Source organism: Pseudonaja textilis, chromosome 3 (assembly GCF_049901715.1).
Source record: "Pseudonaja textilis isolate UNSWEBS1 chromosome 3, rPseTex1.2, whole genome shotgun sequence".
Lineage (NCBI taxonomy): Eukaryota > Metazoa > Chordata > Lepidosauria > Squamata > Elapidae > Pseudonaja > Pseudonaja textilis.
In genome coordinates this window covers 165,659,389-165,680,466 of record NC_141992.1, presented here as the reverse complement: position 1 = coordinate 165,680,466, position 21,078 = coordinate 165,659,389, and the positions used below count along the sequence as shown (strand labels likewise).

Sequence of the window (21,078 nt, the reverse complement as noted above, 5' to 3'; positions counted from 1 at the left end):
CATGTTCTAGTCCTTACGGACAACATGGCCACAAAGGCTCATGTCAACCAGCAAGGGGGCACGAGGTCCAAAGCCCTCATGAGAGATGCTCTACGGCTGGGGTTATGGGCAGAGAAACACTTGTGGTCGATCTTGGCAAACCACATCTCCGGGATCGACAACTCTCAGGCCGACTGGCTCAGCAGGAGCCTAGTCAACCAGGCAGAATGGTCCATTCCTCCGTCTTTATTCAGGGACCTTTCCCTCAGATTCGGAACACCGGAGGTGGATCCCTTCTCCACTCCTCAAAACGCCCAAGTCACCAGATTCTTCACCAGGTTTCCTTGCCAGGGAGAAGAGGGGACCAATGCTCTTCGGTGCAGATGGTCCAAGGGTCTTCTCTACGCCTTTCCCCCGCTTTCCATCATTCCAGCAATAATTCGGAAGATGTTGGAGGAACAAGCAGAGCTCCTCTTCCTGGCACCCTATTTGGCAAGGAGGCCCTGGTTTGCGGACCTGGTCAATCTATCGGTGGCTTCTCCTTGGAGGATCCCAGCCCATCTAATTTCCCTTCACCAGGGGGCCCTGCTCCACCCAGAGCCCCAGTGGTTCAAGCTGACCGTGTGTCACTTGAGTGGCAGCGGCTAGAGGAGGCTGATCTTCTGCTGCCTGGGCAACCCAAGCATCCTTGGAGGAGATTTGTCATGCGGCCACATGGACATCCCCGTCTCCTTTCATCAGACACTACCGTCTGGATGCCTTTGCCTCAACGACTGCAACAAGTGGTTCCACAGTCGGTGTGATGAGCCGGACGAGGACCCGCCCATGGACATGCAAGCTTTGGTATGTCCCATCCTGGGTTCTCGATGCAGCATGGAGGAGAATGGGCATTGTTAGAAGTTACCGTGAACGCCCTTTCTATCTATGCTGCAAGAGAGCCCAGCCCCTCCCTTGATTTGTCCGGAGAGAGTAAGACATATTTCTCTATTTATTTTGGTCTTTCAGAGACACCTTTCAGTCTGTCAAGTATCTTCGCCAAAGCTGGGGTCTCTCCCGGGAGCTGGCTTTTATATCTTAGTACAGACTCAGCTAAATGATGTCATAGGAATGAGTCAACCCATCCTGGGCTCTCTTGCAGCATAGATAGAAAGGGCATTCACGGTAACTTCTACTAACGCCCATTTTTGGTTGACCAGGCAAATTTTTGCACCTTTTGATGATGTTGCCCAAATAGGATGTATAAATAGGATCAAGCATAATATACACTGCTCAAAAAAATAAAGGGAGCACTTAAACAACACAATGTAACTCCAAGTCAATCACACTTCTGTGAAATCAAACTCCACTTAAGTAGCAACACTGATTGACAGTCAATGTCACATGCTGTTGTGCAAATGGAATAGACAAGAGGTGGAAAGCATAGGCAGTTAGCAAGACATCCCCAATAAAGGAGTGGTTCTGCAGTTGGTGACCACAGACCACTTCTCAGTTCCTATGCTTTCTGGCTGATGGTTTGGTCACTTTTGAATGATGGTGGTGCTTTCATTCTAGTGGTAGCATGAGACGGAGTCTACAACCCACACAAGTGGCTCAGGTAGTGCAGCTCATCCAGGATGGCACATCAATGCGAGCTGTGGCAAGAAGGTTTGCTGTTTCTGTCAGCGTAGTGTCCAGAGTATGGAGGCGCTACCAGGAGAAAGGCCAGTACATCAGGAGACATGGAGGAGGCCGTAGGAGGGCAACAACCCAATATCAGGACCGCTACCTCCGCCTTTGTGCAAGGAGGGACAGGAGGAGCACTGCCAGCGCCCTGCAAAATGACCTCCAACAGGCCACAAATGTGCATGTGGCTGCTCAAACAGTCAGAAACAGACTCCATGAGGGTGGTATGAGGGCCCGATGTCCACAGGTGGGGGTTGTGCTTACAGCCAAACACCATGCAGGATGTTTGGCATTTGCCAGAGAATACCAAGATTGGCAAATTCACCACTGGCGCCCTGTGCTCTTCACAAATGAAAGCAGGTTCACACTGAGCACATGTGACAGACGTGACACGGTCTGGAAACACCGCGGAGAATGTTCTGCTGCCTGCAACATCCTCCAGCATGACCGGTTTGGCAGTGGGTCAGTAATGGTGTGGGGTGGCATTTCTTTAGGGGGCCACACAGCCTTCCATGTGCTCGCCAGAGGTAGCCTGATTGCCATTAGAGATGAGATCCTCTGAGCCCTTGTGAGACCATATGCTGGTGCAGTTGGCCCTGGGTTCCTTCTAATGCAAGACAATGCTAGACCTCATGTGGCTGGAGTGTGTCAGCAGTTCCTGCAAGACGAAGGCATTGATGCTATGGACTGGCCCACCCGTTCCCCAGACCTGAATCCAATTGAGCACATCTGGGACATCATGTCTCGCTCCATCCACCAATGCCACGTTGCACCACAGACTGTCCAAGAGTTGGGGAATGCTTTAGTCCAGGTGTGGGAGGAGATCCCTCAGGAGACCATCTGCCACCTCATCAGGAGCATGCCCAGGCATTGTAGGGAGGTCATACAGGCATGTGGAGGCCACACACACTATTGAGCCTCATTTTGACTTGTTTTAAGGACATTACATCAACGTTGGATCAGCCTGTAGTGTTTTTTTCCACTTTAATTTTGAGTGTAACTCCAAATCCAGACCTCCATGGGTTGCTAAATTTGATTTCCATTGATAATTTTTATGTGATTTTGTTGTCAGCACTTTCAACTATGTAAAGTATTTAATAAGAATATTTCATTCATTCAGATCTAGGATGTCTTATTTTTGTGTTCCCTTTATTTTTTTGAGCAGTGTACAATGGAACTGTTGCTGATAATTCTAGGGATTTGTAGGTGACTGCTTTATGTTTTATGCTTTTTGTTGTTTTATTTATCACTATCAAATGTATCTGTTCAAATTGTGTCTTATATGAACACAGAAAATCCCAAACTGTATAAGTATCCCAGATTGCAGAAACGTGTTTGCAAACTTTAAAACCATTTATCCTGTCTTCCTAGATCTCCCTTCATAAATATGTGAAAACAATACAAGGAAAAATACTATGGATGCTATTGGATTGACCCATATTTTATATTATAGGAGAATTTGCTATTTATATTTATTTAGTAATTTGGGGGAGGGGGTAAGTAAGTTCAGCTTCTTAATTAGAAATGTTATATATGAGATGTGGGAATTAGTTTTATTTTATAGTTTTAATCATTCTTATAAAAAATATTTTATTTGCTTTTTTCCAGAGGAAATAAAAACAGAAACTGGAAAACAAAGGTAATTTTGTTCATATTAAGTATGAATACTTAAGTTTGTGAGATGATTATAAGCACAAATATCTGACTCTATATGGAAATTAAATCTGCTGTTCATTCAATTTTTTAGAGAAAAGGACTGATAAACAACACTTGTTTTAGCACTTTATCATGTCTGAAATTCAGAAACTTCATGAGACATCCTGGCCTAGTTCATACATAAACATTTATCCATAATATGATTTTTCTGCTTTGTTATGATATGCATGCAAACCAATAATAAGTTAGATTCTATGGCTTATTTTACAAACCATGGTTAAAAGTCCTGGGTTAGTTTATATATTAATGTTGTATAAGTTAATTGAAACTCTCTGGTTTTGTAAAAACAAAGAAGAAATTTGCAAAAAAAATAAATTCATAGTATATAATTTCTAATAGCTTTGGCTTCAAATTAGTTCAGAAAAATGATCAAGTATGTCATCTCTGAATTTCCCAGTTAAGAAGCACAAAATCTTTGAATTTTTTGCATTTTTGTATAAAAAAAATGAAGAATGGTTAAAAAGAAAGGAAAGCTGTAACCGTTTCCCATCTAGCCATCAGAATATCATCTGAGAAAGCAGATAATTTTTTAAAGGATCTCTCTAATGAAGGGAATCCTCTATTGTCCTGATTCATTTCTTTCCTTTGTAAAGTTATTAAGACAGATGAGTCTCCTAATGCCTGTAGGTGCTGATCATCATAAAAATCATTACTTTTACAGTGAGCTAATTGTTCCATCCCATTTATATTTACGTGTTTCTTGAACATATGAATCTGCAATCTACTTTTTAAAGAGGATTTGTTATTTATTAATTTTGTACTAGGTCATAATTATTAAGAAACACACATTTAATTCTATGTTAAAAGATATTTGTATAAAAGTCATAGCATTTATTTTGCTTTGTCAGGATTCCAAAAGCAGATCTACTTCATTCACATCATTCAGTAGAACAAATCAGCTATGTAAATTAAGTATGATTTGAAGTATCAGTTTTAATGATAAATGTTTTACAATTTAAATATACAACTAAAGATAAAGCAAGTATATAATAATAGCCCTAGCTATTTCTGAATTCATATTTAACTCATTTATTTTACTGCCATTTTATTTAGTCCACCTCATGGAGAAGCAAAACCTGGCTCAAGCACTCTTCCACCAGTGAAATCAAAGACTAACTTTATTGAAGCAGACAAGTACTTCTTACCATTTGAATTGGCATGTCAATCCAAGTGTCCCAGAATTGTTAGTACATCATTAGATTGTTTGCAGGTCTGTATGTATCTATATTTCCTGAAATATATGCTACTATTGCCTACTTTTAATGTTCTTTTTTAAGGAATGTTTTTTTCTTGATTGATTTTATCCAATTATCAATGTAAAAAATATGATTTAAATATTTTATAAAAATTAAATCTGATCAAAATGAGATATTTTTTTTAAACTTATGAATTGAGGGGTATAATTGGGATCTGTAAAGGTTATGGTCTAGTTCAGTGATGGCTAACCTTTTTGGCACCAAGTGCCCAAAGAGTGTGCATGTGCGCACATCCCCAAAATGCAATACGTGTATCCCCCACGCATGTGCCCCACCCCCTGTGCATGCAACCCCCATACATGCACGTGCATCCCCACATTTGTGTGTGCATCCCCGTGCATGCGCAACAGAGACCCAAAGACCAGCTGGCAGTGGGAAGCGCATGCACGTATGCACGGCAAAGCTGAGCTGGGACAACAGCTCACATACTCACAGAGAGGGCTCTGCGTGCCACCTCAGGCCATGCCATAAGTTCATAATCACGGGTCTAGTTCATGGTGAAGCACTACTATTAAGTGTTGTGAACCACAACACTTTTTTCCCATTATCATAGTGACTTTATGATTTGTTACTTTCCTGTGATGTAAAAAAAAAAATCAGATAAATTATTACTGTTAATCATAATTTTGTTTTCCAGATGGTCATGGAAACCCATTTCAAGCTAATATCCAAATCATTAATAAGCCATAGTTGAATTGTCAGAAAAAGGCAATCACTGTGAACTGGGGAGAAGAAAATACCCCAAGATGTTATTTATTTAAGAAAATTTATATGGCCTCCCAACTCACTCTTAGTGACTCTGGGCAGCTTACAAGGATAAAATACAAACAATAGAGTAAAAAATACCCCTCCACCACAACAATCAAACGAGCCACTTGATGGGCTCCATATCATTCTGGGGTCCCCATGCCCATTGCAAGGACCATGTCTTCAGGGCCTTGTGAAAATGTATCCAAATGTATCTAATCCTTTCTTTGCAAGAATAAAGATAAAAGATGTTTATTCCTAAATGGCTCTGATATTTATTTAAACTTGAAACTTACTGTGGTTTTTAGATGAGGATTTCCCTGGCTGAAAAACATAATATATAATATATTGGCTTTGGTTGTTCATTGTTGTTTACTTGCTTTATTCCCAGAAACTTATAGCCTATGGGCATTTGACTGGTAATGCTCCAGATAGCACTGCTCCTGGGAAAAAGTTGATTGATAGAATTATTGAAACAATATGTGGCTGCTTTCAAGGTCCACAGACAGATGAAGGTGTTCAACTACAAATTATAAAGGTAAGGTTAAAATTATTGATAAATAATTATATTTTACTGAATGTGAAAAGTTTTCCATGGTTTTGTTTGATTTTTCAAAAACAGTTTACAGTGAACAGAAATTATGAGTATAGAAGATATCAGTATTTTCTGTTGAGTTATAGACTCAGAGATTATTCATCTATATCATACATAGAATGTATTCACATATTGAATATAAACTAGCAGAAAGTTTGCTGTCCAACATTCCCTGAGAAACAGACTCAAATAAACAAAAATATATTTTTTCTAAAACCAGACAATTTTTAAGTCATAAGCAATATATCTTTTTAACTTTAACCCATTGAGTATTATAGAATACTCCACGATTTCAAATTGCTTGGATATTATCCAATTTTTTTCCAAGTAATTTTTTTTTTTTACTATATAAAGAAAGAGCAACAATTTCAATGTCTATGTAAACAGTGTGTTGTCTGGTTACAATTAGTTTGAGGAATAATCATCATCATAATGTTCATTAGTAGTGATCATATAATAACTGTATTTTCTCAACATGCTGTTAATACTTAATACAAAATCTTATTGATAATACCCATATAATAAACCCTCATGGTAAAATTAATCCTTTGCTTATCATTTTAAATATTCTAACTTCTGTTTCTGTTATTTAACCATAAATAAAATGAATCCCATGTTTCAAAATATTCCATATCTTCCTTCTCTTTAATTTCAAGTGTTAATCTATCCATTTCTGCACATTCTAGGTTTTTTTTTTTTACTACCTTCTCATCTGTGAGGATCTCCACACCTTTCCAATGATGTGCAAATACAATTCTGGCTTCTATTAACACATGTAATTTAAATACATAGTCCCTTTATTATATTTTTCTGATATGATATCCAACAGAAATATTTCTGGTTTTAAATCTACATGTTCCTTTATCATTGTTTCTATCCAAGTATGTATTTTTTTGTTTTTGCTTTGGGGCATGTCCACCACATGTAGTAGTACGAGTCTGGAGTCTGATTACACTTACAATATTTAGTTGACATTTCTTTATACATCTTGGCTAATTTTGCTTGTGGAAAGTACCATCTGTAGAACATTTTATATAAATTTTCTTTGTATGCAGTAGACATTGATAGTTTATCATTTTGATCCCACAACTTTTGCCATTTATCCAATTCTATAGAATAACCAGTTTTTAACCCATACTACCATTGTTTCTTTAACTTGCTCTTCTTCCATTCTAATACTCAATAGGTAAGTATAATTTTTTAAATTAATTTCTCATCAGTTCCTGTTAGAATCTAGTCCAATTCTGTTGGTTCTTTATAAAATATAATTTTTCCCCAAATTTATTTTTGATTTTTTTTAAATTGATGATAAGAAATTATTGATTTAGTTTCCATAAAAACAATCTCTCAAAACTTTAAAACTGGTGTTTCTGACGCTGTACAGGGATAGCTGCTGAATAAAGAGAGATAACATGTTAACTGTTTGTACTGCCATTCAGCCTTTTTAAGTAAGTTATATACCTTTTATAGAATTTTGAAAATATTATAAATATTTATAGTACTGATTCTATTATGAGACCATGTTTTCCATGTTTGTGATTTTTTTAAAAGAAGAATTTTTATAACACCGATCAGCTCTTCTAGGCAGCAGGGATCGCCATTGCTGCATTCATCTTTTGCCATTCGGCAGTGATGATAGGTGGTGAATGGCAGTGATAGGTGCTGATAGACAGAGGCGGGGATCCCCGTCGCTTAGAACAGCTGATTGGCGGTATTCTGGGAGGCTGATCCAACTGCCAATCACCTGCTCTGCAGTGAAGGCTCCAGTGTTCCCTAGCAGTGGTAGCTCAACTCAGTATACTGGTGGTGGGCACAATGGAGCAGAGCCTAACAAGCCACGTGCTGGTGCTGCGATAATGTGCTGAAGCTGACCAGGCTGTTTGCTGCAAGGACGCTAGTCAGATGAATACTGGATGGATGCTGGGAGGCAGAGGCAGATATTTTGTTTCTTGTTTTCCTGCCCAAAAGCTAGGTGCATCTTAAGCGTCTTATAGTGCAAAACATACAGTATATGGCTCACCATTTACAAAGTATATTCATGAATTGAGCATGTGCCAATTATACATAAAAGAACTGGGAGATAGACAGACAGACAGACAGACAGACAGACAGACAGATAGATAGATAGATACATACACAAGATTTCTAAATAAATAACTGCAGGTCTAACTTTGTAAATGTAATGTATTTTAGGCTCTATTAACAGCAGTAACATCTCAACACATAGAGATACATGAAGGGACTGTGTTGCAAGCTGTGAGAACATGCTACAATATTTATCTTGCAAGCAAGAATCTCATAAATCAAACCACAGCCAAGGCCACTCTCACACAAATGTTGAATGTAATATTTGCACGCATGGAAAACCAAGCGGTAAGTTTCTTTGTACATGTATAAAGAGTTGTTCCAAAAATGTCTTTCAGCTCTAGGAATAGCAAACATTTACATTTGTTTGCCAATTGAATTGTACAAGGGAAAAAAAATGTTCCAACTCTGAAATATCCCATTCCAACCTTACTAGGTGTAGTAAGGCTTGTTTTGGAACAAGCCTTCCAAAACCACTGGGAATCATTTGACCAAATATAAGAAGTTCAATCTTACCATATGTGCTCTGACTTTTGGCTTTGACCTTAAAATAACTGAGTACCCATTTGTCAGACATTAGTAGCAGTAGCTCTTAGATAGTGCTTTTACAACACTCTCTGGGTCGTTTACAATGTCAGCATATTGCTTCCAACAATCTGAGTCCTTATTTTACCAACCTCGGAATGATGGAAGACAGAGTCAATACTTGAGCCGATCAGGATTAAACTTCAGGCTGTGGGCAGAGTTAGCCTGCAATACTGCATTCTAACCACTGCACCACCAGAATAAGTAAAGGACTGGGCCTGAGGATGTGGACAGGGTCATATGGCTGTGAGGTCAGTAACCTCCTCCTTAGATCTATGCGCCTCCCAACTAGCAAAGGTTTGAGGTGGTTGGGTTCTAGCAGTGGTGAGTCTTTCCTTGAAAGATGGGGTTCTTCCACTGTTTAAGAAGGCACTGTTTCACTCCCACAGGCCATTGCTGGATCCCATCATACTGAACAATTTTTATCCAGTGTCAATGGTCATACAATAGCTTCTGTGAATCCTAGATGAAGCTGATTATTTGGATCCCCTTTAGTCAGGATTTAGATCTAGATATAGGCAGAAGAGGAATTGGCCATGCTTTTTGGATAACCAGGATGGGGTTGGTGCATTCATTCTTGTTCTACTTGATGTCTCAGCAGCCTTCAGTATTATCAATCATGGTCTCCTTCTGGACTGACTCTGTAGAGTGGGAGTCAACAATACTGCATTGTGCTGGTTCCCTTCCTTCCTGTGGGGCTAGTACTGGTGTTGATTGAGAGTGAGATATCCTATTCTCAACTCAAGCTATGTGAGGTCCTGCAGTGCTTGGAATGCTTTACACTCCTGTTTAATATCAACATCAAGCCTTTAGATGAGATCATCCTCCACATGGAGTGAAGTATCACGAGTACACTCAGTTGTACATCTCCACCTGTGGTAAACTAAGGAATGCTGTTGATGTCCTGTCTTAGTGCCTGGAGGCTGCAGGGGTTCGTGTGGGAAGATTTAAAACTTTACGTGGCTTTTGGGCCAGGTTATTTGAGGGACCATTTGTTCCTGATTTCATCTACCCATAACAATCAGGAAAGATATGTTATAGCCCCACCTGCTAAGGAGTTCCATCTTACAGAACCCAAAAGCGAGTCTTTTCTGCTGTAGCACCTATCATTTGGAACATCATTCACCCTAAAATGAGATTAGCCCCAAACTTCTGGAGACCTCTTAAGACATTTTTTCCAATAGATCTGGGTTTCCCTTGGGAACAAGGAGCCTGCAAGAAGCCTTTATTATATATAAGTTTTTGCATATTCCCTTATGTTATATTCATATTTTTATGGTTATTTTAAAATGTTTTTTATTATTTTGTTTTGCTATATACAACGCAGACTCTCATTCATGAGATGGGTGGCTAGATAGTCAGATACATAGATAGTCAAAAGATCTATTATTTTGTAATTAAATATATGGATAGAATTAATAGTCTTTGCATATGCTTGGACTATGTGAAAAAATTAAAAAAAATCCAAACTAATATCACACATGAAGTTTTTAAGAGAAAGGACACTTCTCATTTTCCAAATAGTATATTGAGAATTGTGATCATAAAGTGGCTAAATTTGGTCAAAAACTGAATTGTATTTAATTAAGATGATTAAAAGATTCTAATGAGCATTCTTCACATTTAAAAAAAAAACTTTGCATCACAATAAATTTCAGCTCTGTGCCAACTTTTGAAGGGCTCCAAGTGTACAAAATAATATCATGTATGTTAAATATAACATGTATTCATTAATGCTTTATTTTTCATATAAATAAATACAAATTATAGCTTCAAGAAGCCAAGCAAATGGAGAAAGAGAGACATCGACAACAGTATCACCTGCAGCAATCTCCTTTAAGCCATAATGAGCCTGAATCACCTCAATTAAGGCATCTTTCAGAGGAGACTGTTGATCAATTATCCCAGGACCATGAAAGGGATTTGGAGCATCATACAAATGATGTGGACAAAAGCCTTCAAGAAGATACAGAAGGAGAAAATGGGTCTGATATTTCTAGTGCAGAAAATGAACAGACAGAAGCTGATCAAGCAACAGTAGCAGAAAGTAATAATGATTAATCAGAATGGGCTGGTAGAGGGCATCTTATTGTCAAATTATCTTAAACTGGAGGTGTTTTCCCAGTTAGGAATTTTGCTTTCTACTTGTTTGTTGTTTTTGAAGTTCGAGGTGATATACCCTATGATGTCTCTGGAGAAAGGGCACAGGCAATTTTAATTAGTAAAATGGAAGCTTTTTAGAGGTTTACCAATACTATTTTGCATTAAATGCCAATATGTATGTTGCTGAAAATTGGCAGATTTGCTTTATATTTTACTACTGCTATTTTGAGGTATTCTGGGTGCTTCAAGGTGCTACAAAAAACTGAGCTGGGAGGAACTAATGTCACAATGAGTTGCCATTTTTCTATAAAAGGTTCATTTGATTAAAAACTACACACAGTTATCAGCAGGCTTTAATATTATAGTTATGATTATCATTTTTATAAACTTGCAAACTTTGTAGTAATGTCATATTGCTTTTTAAAATGTATTTGCTAAAAGCTCAGATATAGTAAATTTTATGAACAATCATAAAAATGTATTTAGATAACATTTATAGTTTGGAAATATGTTGACCAGACTGGATTCCTGAAAATTTTAAATAATATATTTGTTTTTCTTTTGTAGCTCTCACTAAAAATGATGCAGGGTCATATGATGGAGAAAGTAACCAATTTGAAGAAACAGCTCAGGATGTTGTACAGAGTATAGTCCAGGAAATGGTCAACATAGTAGTAAGAGGTAATATACTTTCATCAAACCATTTTGCTGATTTGAGGTAAAAATTAAAGGAATTTTATAGGAGGGCTTGATAGTCAAGTTTTGTATGTACTAATATGGGAAAAATATTAGATAAAACAATAATTTTATGGTTATTTTTAAAAAAGTAAATAGAAACGGATTGGGCTGTTTTCAACCTGCAGAAGCAGACAATTCAGAGAGCTATAAGAGGATCACTGTTCACTTTTCACTAGAAGGTCACTGAATTCTTTTCTCTTGAAGAAAGAGAATGGGGAGCCTAAGGGCTTTTTTTTCCCTAGAGAAAGACATGAAGATAATGGCTACAGGGTACACCTGGATTTATTATTTGTTTAAAGTTAATACAAATTTTGATAAAACTTATATAAGATATTAAAATCAGCCTTGAGAGTTGCTGTTAGTTTATTTACTGATTCCTGAAACATTGAAGATAAAGTAAAATTAAGAAATACAGTTGAAACTGGTAACAGACCTTTATAAACTTAAATTAAAGGGAAGTTGAATAGTGCTTAAGCAAATGAGGCATCCTGGTCTGAGTTAACAGGATTTGAGAATTTGCTACCTTTTTTTAATTCCAGGCTTTTCTTTTATGTGTAAGCCATTTCACAACTGGTTCTGTTCTAAAATAATTACAGTAGACAGACAGACAGACAGACAGACACACACACACACACACACAGGCTCAAGATAAAGCTAAAAAATAAGCATTTATTGTAAAACCCTATAAGTAATTTACAAATTGATTGTGAATCACTCAATGAACATTATAAAATAGTCCTAGACAATTCATCTTGGTATCCCACGTAGAGCTAAATATATTTCAATTCAGATCATAATGGTTCTGTTGTGAGTTACTTAGTAAACAATCATGATGTAGAATGTTAATCATACAGTTTTTACACTAATTTTTAAAGAAATGCTGAACAAATGTTGGTATGGCATCAAGAATAGCACATTGGTAATACTCAGAACTCATTTGTGGCAATATGTTTTGAGTTGGTTTTTTGTGTAATATATAACTAATTACTTTTAAATGCCATAATTTTACTGTATTCCATAATTCTTTTTTTCTTTTAGATATAGGTGAGAGATTTACTGAAAAGATTGTGGTTGATGGACCAATAGGTACTTTAGAGGATGGTAGTGATAGTGAAAATATCCAGGCAAATGGAATTCCTGGGACACCTATTTCTGTTGTGTATACACCATCATTACCTGATGACAGGTTATCTGTCTCTTCCAATGATACTCAGGTACAAGAATGAATGATTATGTTTTGAAAACATGGCAAGCTATGGTTTTAAACTGATTTGGGGGATATTTACAGCCAACTGATGCATCTTTAGTATCTTTAGTACAGGTGCTTTGATTCAGAATTATGTGAATCAATAAGTATAGGGCGCAGATAATTTATATGCTGTAAGCCAGTATTATATATGATGTTGTTGCAAATAGTACAGTTTTAATATTTTTTCCATTTTGACACTAATGTCAAAAGATTCATGTGCATGAACGAACAACATTTATTCCTTAAGCCATTTCTGTACTTTTACAAGTTACTTTGTGGTCTACATATGGATTTAAAGTTCTATATGAAATTCATTGCTGCTTCCTAATTTAAAAACATATATTCCAAGTGTATATATTTAATAGGGTTTCTCTTTCCTTTCAGTTGTTTTGTTAGTGTGTGATAAACTAATGATGTTTTTACTGGAGCTAATGTCTTTTACACTAGTAACTGGCAAACATTTGCTTTCACAATTGTTTGGCACATGTGAATACAATGCTAACATTGCATACAATGCATTCATTATATTGTTTGAAAATCTATTCTTATTTTGCAAGTATATAATTTCTAAGATAAGTATTATATCAGTAAATTACCAATATGACCAATGCTTGATGTTCAGGGTCATGTTAGGATAGATAATTATCACATTTCTTCCTAGAACAGATTTAGCACTAGCACAGTTGGCAAGCAGAATGGTGCCTTGGGAAATGCTCATTCTATTCTTATAACAGATTTATTTTAATAAATGACTGAATAGTTTGAAAATCAGTTCTTGACATGCACGGTTACCTTCATCAGTTGCATATGTTTGTGGAATGAATTAAAGAAATAAGCATTAGTATACATGAATGCATTACTTAGATAAACATACAATGTAAAAAAAGGAAAATGCATAGTGGAATTGCAGTAAAATGGAAGAGATACAGTATATGACAAATATGCTGAAACTTAAATATATATAGAAAAATTAACACTTGAACTATTGCAAAATAGTAATAGTGATAAGTATCCTAGCATTACTGAGATTTTTTCTGTATTAAATGTGATCATCAAGGCTATCTAAAGTGGTTTTTAATTTTTTTAATTTAAATTGTGAACTGAAGTGAGTTTAAAATAATCTAAGGTTTCTTTTTTAAAAAAATGAAAATTAAAAACCTGGGATCATTTTCAATTTGTTTCAAGTCATGAAGAAAGGGTTTGTTAATTACTGGAAATGTTAATCCCAGATTAGTTGTGTTTTTAAGAAAAGAGGAAAAAAAGTCTGTGAAGTAGAAGACGATATAATTGCAAGACTGGTTTGTGGTTTGTTAAATTCAGGGCTTTGGAAGCCATAATAATTTCTGTCTGATCATTAGTATATAAATGTGTGGTGCTGAGTAGTTTAAACTTGCAGTTATAGGAAAATGCTTATTTTTTAAAGTTAAATGTTAAGTAATAATGATTTTTAGAAATATATATTCATACCTTAGTCCATATAGGTTAAGGCAGTCTATAAATACTGTTAATCAAAGTTTCATTGTAATTTTGTATAGCCTGTTTTTTCTCATGTAAAATAATTACATTGTATTTTTATTATATTAAATGAAAATATTTTAACTTCAGGAATCTGGAAATTCTTCAGGACCTACACCTGGTGCTAAATTTTCCCATATTTTACAAAAGGATGCCTTTCTAGTATTCAGGTCACTGTGTAAACTATCTATGAAGCCTTTGTCAGATGGACCACCTGATCCAAAGTAAGTTGGCACCATTTTTTCTATGAAATATTCAAGAAATAAAAGTGTAAATCAGCAGTAGTTATAGCCTGTTGATTCTTCTCCCATTTCCAATGTAGTACAATATATTGTTATGGAATGTTGTCCTTGTAGGGTCCATGATACTTTCAGAGAGTTTAACCCTGAGTTACAAATATTCTCTTCCATTAATGTATTTTATACAATTATTTTAAAAAGGATTGTTCTTGACACCTAGGATATATGAATAAATCAGCTATATTATATTAAGTTGATATTTTATACACAAACTACATTATGTGCTATAGCAACAAACACAAGAATATCAATCTAAGCTAAGTCAGTCATAGTTTGTTTAGTTAATTTCTGTTAGTTGAATATTTATTATCTGCTCTTTACCAATGGTTAGAGAAATTGGAATAATTATTTTTTCTTTTTATTTCTTAAAAAGAGAGATGTCTCTGTAAATTGTTTCTCATACTAAGATTATATCTTTCTAGGTCGCATGAATTGCGGTCAAAAATCCTTTCACTGCAGTTGCTGCTATCTATTTTGCAAAATGCAGGACCTGTTTTTAGGACAAATGAAATGTTTATTAATGCTATTAAGCAGTACCTTTGTGTAGCATTGTCTAAAAATGGAGTTTCATCTGTTCCAGAAGTATTTGAACTTTCCCTTTCTATATTCCTGACTTTACTTTCAAATTTCAAGACACATTTGAAGATGCAAATTGAGGTAATGTACATTTAGTAATTTAAAGAGTGTACTTATTATACTATAAACTGATGCAATTGAAAGACTTGAAGTATAAAACACGTAAGAACATCTAATCTAGTTTCAATTGATTGGACTTGTTTGCATTCAAAATATTATCCTGAATCAATAATAAAAAATATAAATTGTTCAGAAATTATTATAAGAACAATAAACTATAGCATTAAATAAATAGATATGTTATCATTCAGATACTACTCAGAATGAAGCATTATTCTGCTCCTTCTTCTGACATTTGAATTTAAATTTCTTATATACAGATCAGTATATCTTGTATTATTGGCCTACTTACACATATTAGATTATATGGATCTAATATATGTGCTCTGGGGTACCTAAATGGTAATTTCTTTGTAGAAATCTCTGTAAATTGAAAATCCAACATAGGAATGTTAGAAGAGGCCATTTGTTACTATGTTTTCCCTTTTTTAAAAAAATGATGCAGTTCTAAACAATAAAATGAAACATTTTGTAATCTGTGTTTTATTTCTGGAGAAAGTGAGATACAAATATAAATAATTAAAAATGGTAAAGCACTTGCCATTAGGCACCTCAGATACAGTAATGTATCTTCAGTTACGTAGCAGGTTGTGCATTAAATTTCTTTAGCAGCGGTAATGATAGAAGAATGCCAGATTTTGATTTTGTGAATATATTCTAAAAGCAAAATATGTTTGGAACTTTTGAATATTTGAAAAAGTCATGAAGAGGATTGATGAAATGCCGTGAGTCTTAAATTAATATATATTTCTTATTCAGCATAGTAAGTTGTTTTGAAATTTAAAAAAGTTCTTAACTCAATTTATGACATAAGTGATTTATTTATGTGTCTAATTTTCAGAGGTGTGCAAGGTTTTCTACATATTTCTAAGTAGTTCTTTAGAGTCCAGCCAAGAAACACAGATAATTGACCCTAAAATTTTTATATTGATTTGTCCATCGCCCAGAAAACTATTAAAAGTAGTTGTTTTAGGTTTATTTTTGTAAGCTTATATTCAGTGTATCTTCTTCAGTTTTGTTTAGCAAGACATCCAAATCAATTTAACAGAATTTAAATGCATTAGATATTTAAGTAAATCAAATTACCATTTCAAATCAGATGCTGTGTGCTCAATGGCCATGTTTAATCACAAGTTTCTTTAGGTTAGGAATCATTTATTTAATTCAAAATATATCTTTACCATGCATGGTTTATTACTTTGATAGAATAATTTTCATTGTACATAATTGTAAAGCGAGGAAATTTAAATAGCAATTTACATTTTCCTCAGGAAAAATAGCATAAAGATCTGGTGTTGGAGCCTGCTTGGGGGTAGTGGGGAGGTCACAGGGAAAGGCTCATAGGTAGTTTTCTATACTGTATATCTGATATTGGTTTATAATGAAAAGTATAGAAGGCAGAAATTTTTCAAATAAGCAGATGACATCTCTATTTTTCCTAGGTTTTCTTCAAAGAGATTTTTCTATATATTTTAGAAACTTCCACTAGCTCCTTTGATCATAAATGGATGGTTATTCAAACATTGACGCGGATATGCGCAGGTATTACTCCATTGGGCGTGTTATAGACTTTAACATAACTGTTGAGATATTTTGCTTGCTTGACGGTTTTCACTCTTATACTTATTTCTGTACTTGATAAAAGCATTTCAATGTCAATTCTATTTTTTTTTACAGATGCTCAGAGTGTAGTAGACATTTATGTAAATTATGACTGTGATTTAAATGCTGCAAATATTTTTGAAAGACTAGTTAATGATCTATCTAAGATTGCTCAAGGAAGAGGCAGCCAAGAACTTGGCATGACCAGCATTCAGGTAAGAACCATGCCATATTTTTCAATTCTGAAAATTAATAATGATTACAAATTACCAACAATCTTAATGTTTTTATACACACAACCTCTTACAGGAATTAAGCTTGAGAAAGAAGGGTCTTGAATGTTTAGTATCAATACTGAAGTGCATGGTGGAATGGAGTAAGGATCAATATGTAAATCCCAACTCCCAAACAACCTTAGGTAACTTATTACTTTATTTATTATAATAATCATAAATAAAACTATTTTCTAGGATTTCCATTATATTTTGCTGAACTAAGTTAATTATTCATTCTGAAGAAGTTTCATAGCCATTTTTCTATCACTAAAACTTCCCCTCTTAGGGATTCCAGGATTTTTTTTTAATCTAGATTTTTTTGAAAACTCCTGCTTTAAGTGATGCAAATATAGAAGAGCAACACTTTAGAATTTATTTTATGTGCATTCTACAAAATGTTAAATGTAAATGTATGCTATTGGAACTATGTAAAATCTTTTACTTTACATATATTTAACATTACTATTAATAATATTTATTGTGCTGTTAGCCAATAAATATACTTTAAAAACACAATTTTATTTTCTTTCTCTTGCACAGGACAGGAAAAACCCACTGAGCAAGAAAGTACTGAAACCAAACATCCTGAGACAATTAACAGATATGGGAGCTTGAATTCCCTAGATTCCACAGCTTCCTCTGGAATTGGTAGCTATAGCACCCAGATGTCTGGTACAGACAATCCAGAGCAATTTGAGGTTCTAAAGCAACAGAAAGAAATAATAGAACAAGGAATAGATTTGTACGTTTTATTTTTTTCACTGTGTGATAAATTTTAAGAACTTTCTGTTTGTTTTTTGAGCAATCCCCTCTTCATTTTGCTACTTTGAAATATCTTAGCAGATACCACAACACTCATCTTAAAAATAAACATCATTAACTTTAACACTTCAAGGGCTGTGAAGAAGTGTAACACATACTTCCCATTATTAGAATTTTACTTAAAACGGGTCCCCAAACCCAGGCCACGGCCTACTACTGGAGCATGAGCTGCTCAGAACTGGGCTGCCCAAAGCAGCAGCTGAGCATGTGTGCATGCACACATCCCCACTTGCAAGAGCAGCGGGCAAGTGTTTACGCACACCATTTGCAGTAGAATGTGAGCACTTGCCACCATTCAGGTGGAACCATCCCCTCTTTCTCCTCCCCGCCCCCAGATCTGCAAAGCTGGAAAGGTTGGGGAACTCTGACTTAGAAGACAGGTCAGAGATCTTAATTCAGTAATATGGTTCCTGCAAGGAGCATTGAAAATATACCATGCAGCCATGCAGTCAAGGCTCCCATGTCCCTAAAGGTTACAAAATGGAAGAGAATTGGTTCACTTGTTTGTTATATTTATGCCATTTTAAAATTACTAAAGTTTACTTTTTCAGTTCTAAGACAGCTAATTGGTTCACTTGTTTGTTATATTTAAGAAATAAATCTAATGCAGCTACAATCTGTAAGTGCATCTCTTGGCTGTATGAAAAAGAAGGTAGACCTTTGTCAGTGTCAGCAAATTAGTGAAGGAGACAACACAATTTAGTGTATGGGTTATTAGAAGAAGGAGGAAGAAGAAAGTAGGAGAACACAGTGCCAGTGAAGAGAAAACACAAAATATTTGTAATTAGCAACAAATGCCAAAGATTTTAAACCATTTTTCTGGGATAAAATTGCAAGCCACAGATCTTGCCTATTATCCCAGTGAAAATTAAAACTGTTCTATTTTTGCTATTTTGCTGTTTACCTCTTTCATTGAGATTGCTGTTTTCTCAGTACAAGACTTCAGAACTGCGCTGCTTTTCTGCCTATTGCATCGGGATCCATTTTAAACAGTTTATTTGATGGGTTTATTTGTATGTTTATGTTTGAAGGAGGGTTTGTGCTGTTTTGCATGCCTAGCCTCTTAATGTACCTCTAGACTCATAGGTTTGCCTTACTTTGTGCTACAATAGTTAAAGTTCATTAATTAAAATTATCCATTGCTGTTTGGATGGCTGAAAGGCCTTCCAGAGTAGATTTTGGGCATATAAAACAACTAAAGGGAAGAAATAGAAAAACGTAAACATGTTTTAATTCGTTTCACTAAGAGAAACATAATTTTGCTGCACTTTTCTACCCCATATTTTTCCAATATGAGGCTTTATTTGTGAAGATGGAAACTTCGAGCCCTGGAGAAAGTGAGGAGGGCTTTGCTCATCTCAGTTCAATTGTAATAGTCAAATATGGTGCTTGTTTCTTAACTGTGGGTGTTTATTTTTATAATCAATAAAATAAAGCAATAGAATACAGTAATCAAAATAAGTTAATCAAATGACAGTCTGATTTTAGAGCAGTAGTTACTCTCCTCAAGTGAGACATTTCTTCAATTATTATAAAAATTAGAAAACCTAAAGATTAGTTGTATTTTTGCTGGCAGAGAGTGTCACAATCCCCATCAAGAATATTATACTCCTTGCTATCACGAAGACCGATCAAAACAGATAAATTTTGAGAGACTAAGAGCAGTACAGATGTAGGCATTTGATATATTAGAGGAAGCAGTTTTCTAAAACTTATGATCTAATTCACTTGGGACTTTATCAGTTAATGTCAGTATTTGAATTGGGCCCTGAACTGTTAGGCTTCTAAATAAAAATTTTAAGGATCAGTATTACATGGTTATAGTTAGTTATCATACTAACTATATAGACATATCAGGATCATTTTCAGGTATGGCCTCCTGTAGAGCATGCTCAATTGAATTAAATGATGTATAATTACTTGATTTCTGGTAATTATTTTTTGACTATGCTAGAATCCTGATTGATTCTGTGCAGTAGAGAAACAGTTAGATAAATGGCAAAGCATCTTATGATGGGAAAGTTTTAGCTTGGCATTAAATTTTTCTATGAAGGTCTGTACATTCCTGATCTTTTATGTCCTTCGTGTAAAACATTCATTCCAAATATATTTAAAAAAAATTAAAATAAGAAAAATGGAAACAGCCTCTATCATAAACTTCTACTTTGGGATGCAAGAGAAAGATTAATTTGATATTTATATTATTTTAAAATAATTATGCTATTCTGAATGCTCTTCTGATATGAAAATGTATATTTTCCATCAGCATTTAATTAACATACTTTATGTGCAGATTTAATAAGAAGCCAAAGAGAGGAATTCAGTATCTACAAGAACAAGGAATGCTTGGTATTACTTCTGAAGATATTGCCCAGTTCTTGCATCAAGAAGAAAGATTAGACTCTGTAAGAAAACTAGTCCATTTTCAATAAAATTGCCTTTATAAACCTAATTATCATTATTTGATCTAGACTAATGAGTAATCTTAGATTCCAAATATTGGCTTATTCCTATAATTCAAAGACTTTATGAATGAATGAATTAATGAATGTTTGTTGGCCAAGTGTGATTAGACACACAAAGAATTTGTCTTGTTGCATATGCTCTCAGTGTACATAAAAAGTAAAGATACATTCGTCAAGAATCATAAGGTACAACACTTAATGATAGTCATAAGATACAAATAAGCAATCAAATTATACTAGGAAACAGTCAATATAAATCGTAAGGATACAAGCAACAAAGTTACAGTCATACAGTCACAAGTGGGAGGGAATGGGTAATAGGAATGATGAGAGGATTAATAGTAATAGTAATGCAGACTTAGTAAATATTTGGACCATGCTGAGGGAATTATTTGTTTAGGAAAGTGATGGCTTTCGGGGGAAAAACTGTTCTTGTGTCTAGTTCTGGTGTGCAGTGCTCTATAACGTTTTGAGGGTAGGAGTTGAAACAGTTTATGTCCATGATGTGAGGGGTCTATAAGTATTTTCACAGCCCTCTTTTTGACTCATGCAGTATACAGGTCCTCAATGGAAAGCAGGTTGGTAGTAATTGTTTTTTTCTGCAGTCCTAATTATCCTCTGAAGTCTGTGTCTGTCTTGTTGGTTTGCAGAACCAAACCAGACAGTTATAGAGGTGCAGATGACAGACT

At 35.1% G+C, this 21,078-nt stretch overlaps 1 protein-coding gene across 2 annotated transcripts in view; it reads left to right on the top strand.

The window, feature by feature from the left end:
• The window catches only part of ARFGEF1 (ARF guanine nucleotide exchange factor 1), a 68,997-nt gene that overhangs the window by 16,456 nt on the left and 31,463 nt on the right, over window positions 1–21,078 (top strand). The window contains exons 2-15 of one of the 2 annotated variants that reach the window (XM_026706109.2): window positions 3,250–3,280; window positions 4,411–4,567; window positions 5,752–5,898; window positions 8,149–8,328; window positions 10,396–10,672; window positions 11,296–11,409; window positions 12,505–12,680; window positions 14,321–14,454; window positions 14,952–15,186; window positions 16,668–16,767; window positions 16,903–17,042; window positions 17,137–17,245; window positions 17,643–17,844; window positions 20,218–20,329. In XM_026706109.2, the coding sequence (XP_026561894.2) occupies window positions 3,250–3,280; window positions 4,411–4,567; window positions 5,752–5,898; window positions 8,149–8,328; window positions 10,396–10,672; window positions 11,296–11,409; window positions 12,505–12,680; window positions 14,321–14,454; window positions 14,952–15,186; window positions 16,668–16,767; window positions 16,903–17,042; window positions 17,137–17,245; window positions 17,643–17,844; window positions 20,218–20,329 (2,114 nt within the window). Of the gene's footprint in view, window positions 1–3,249; window positions 3,281–4,410; window positions 4,568–5,751; window positions 5,899–8,148; window positions 8,329–10,395; window positions 10,673–11,295; window positions 11,410–12,504; window positions 12,681–14,320; window positions 14,455–14,951; window positions 15,187–16,667; window positions 16,771–16,902; window positions 17,043–17,136; window positions 17,246–17,642; window positions 17,845–20,217; window positions 20,330–21,078 lie in introns of both variants that reach the window. The other variant, XM_026706108.2, reaches the window with a different exon arrangement.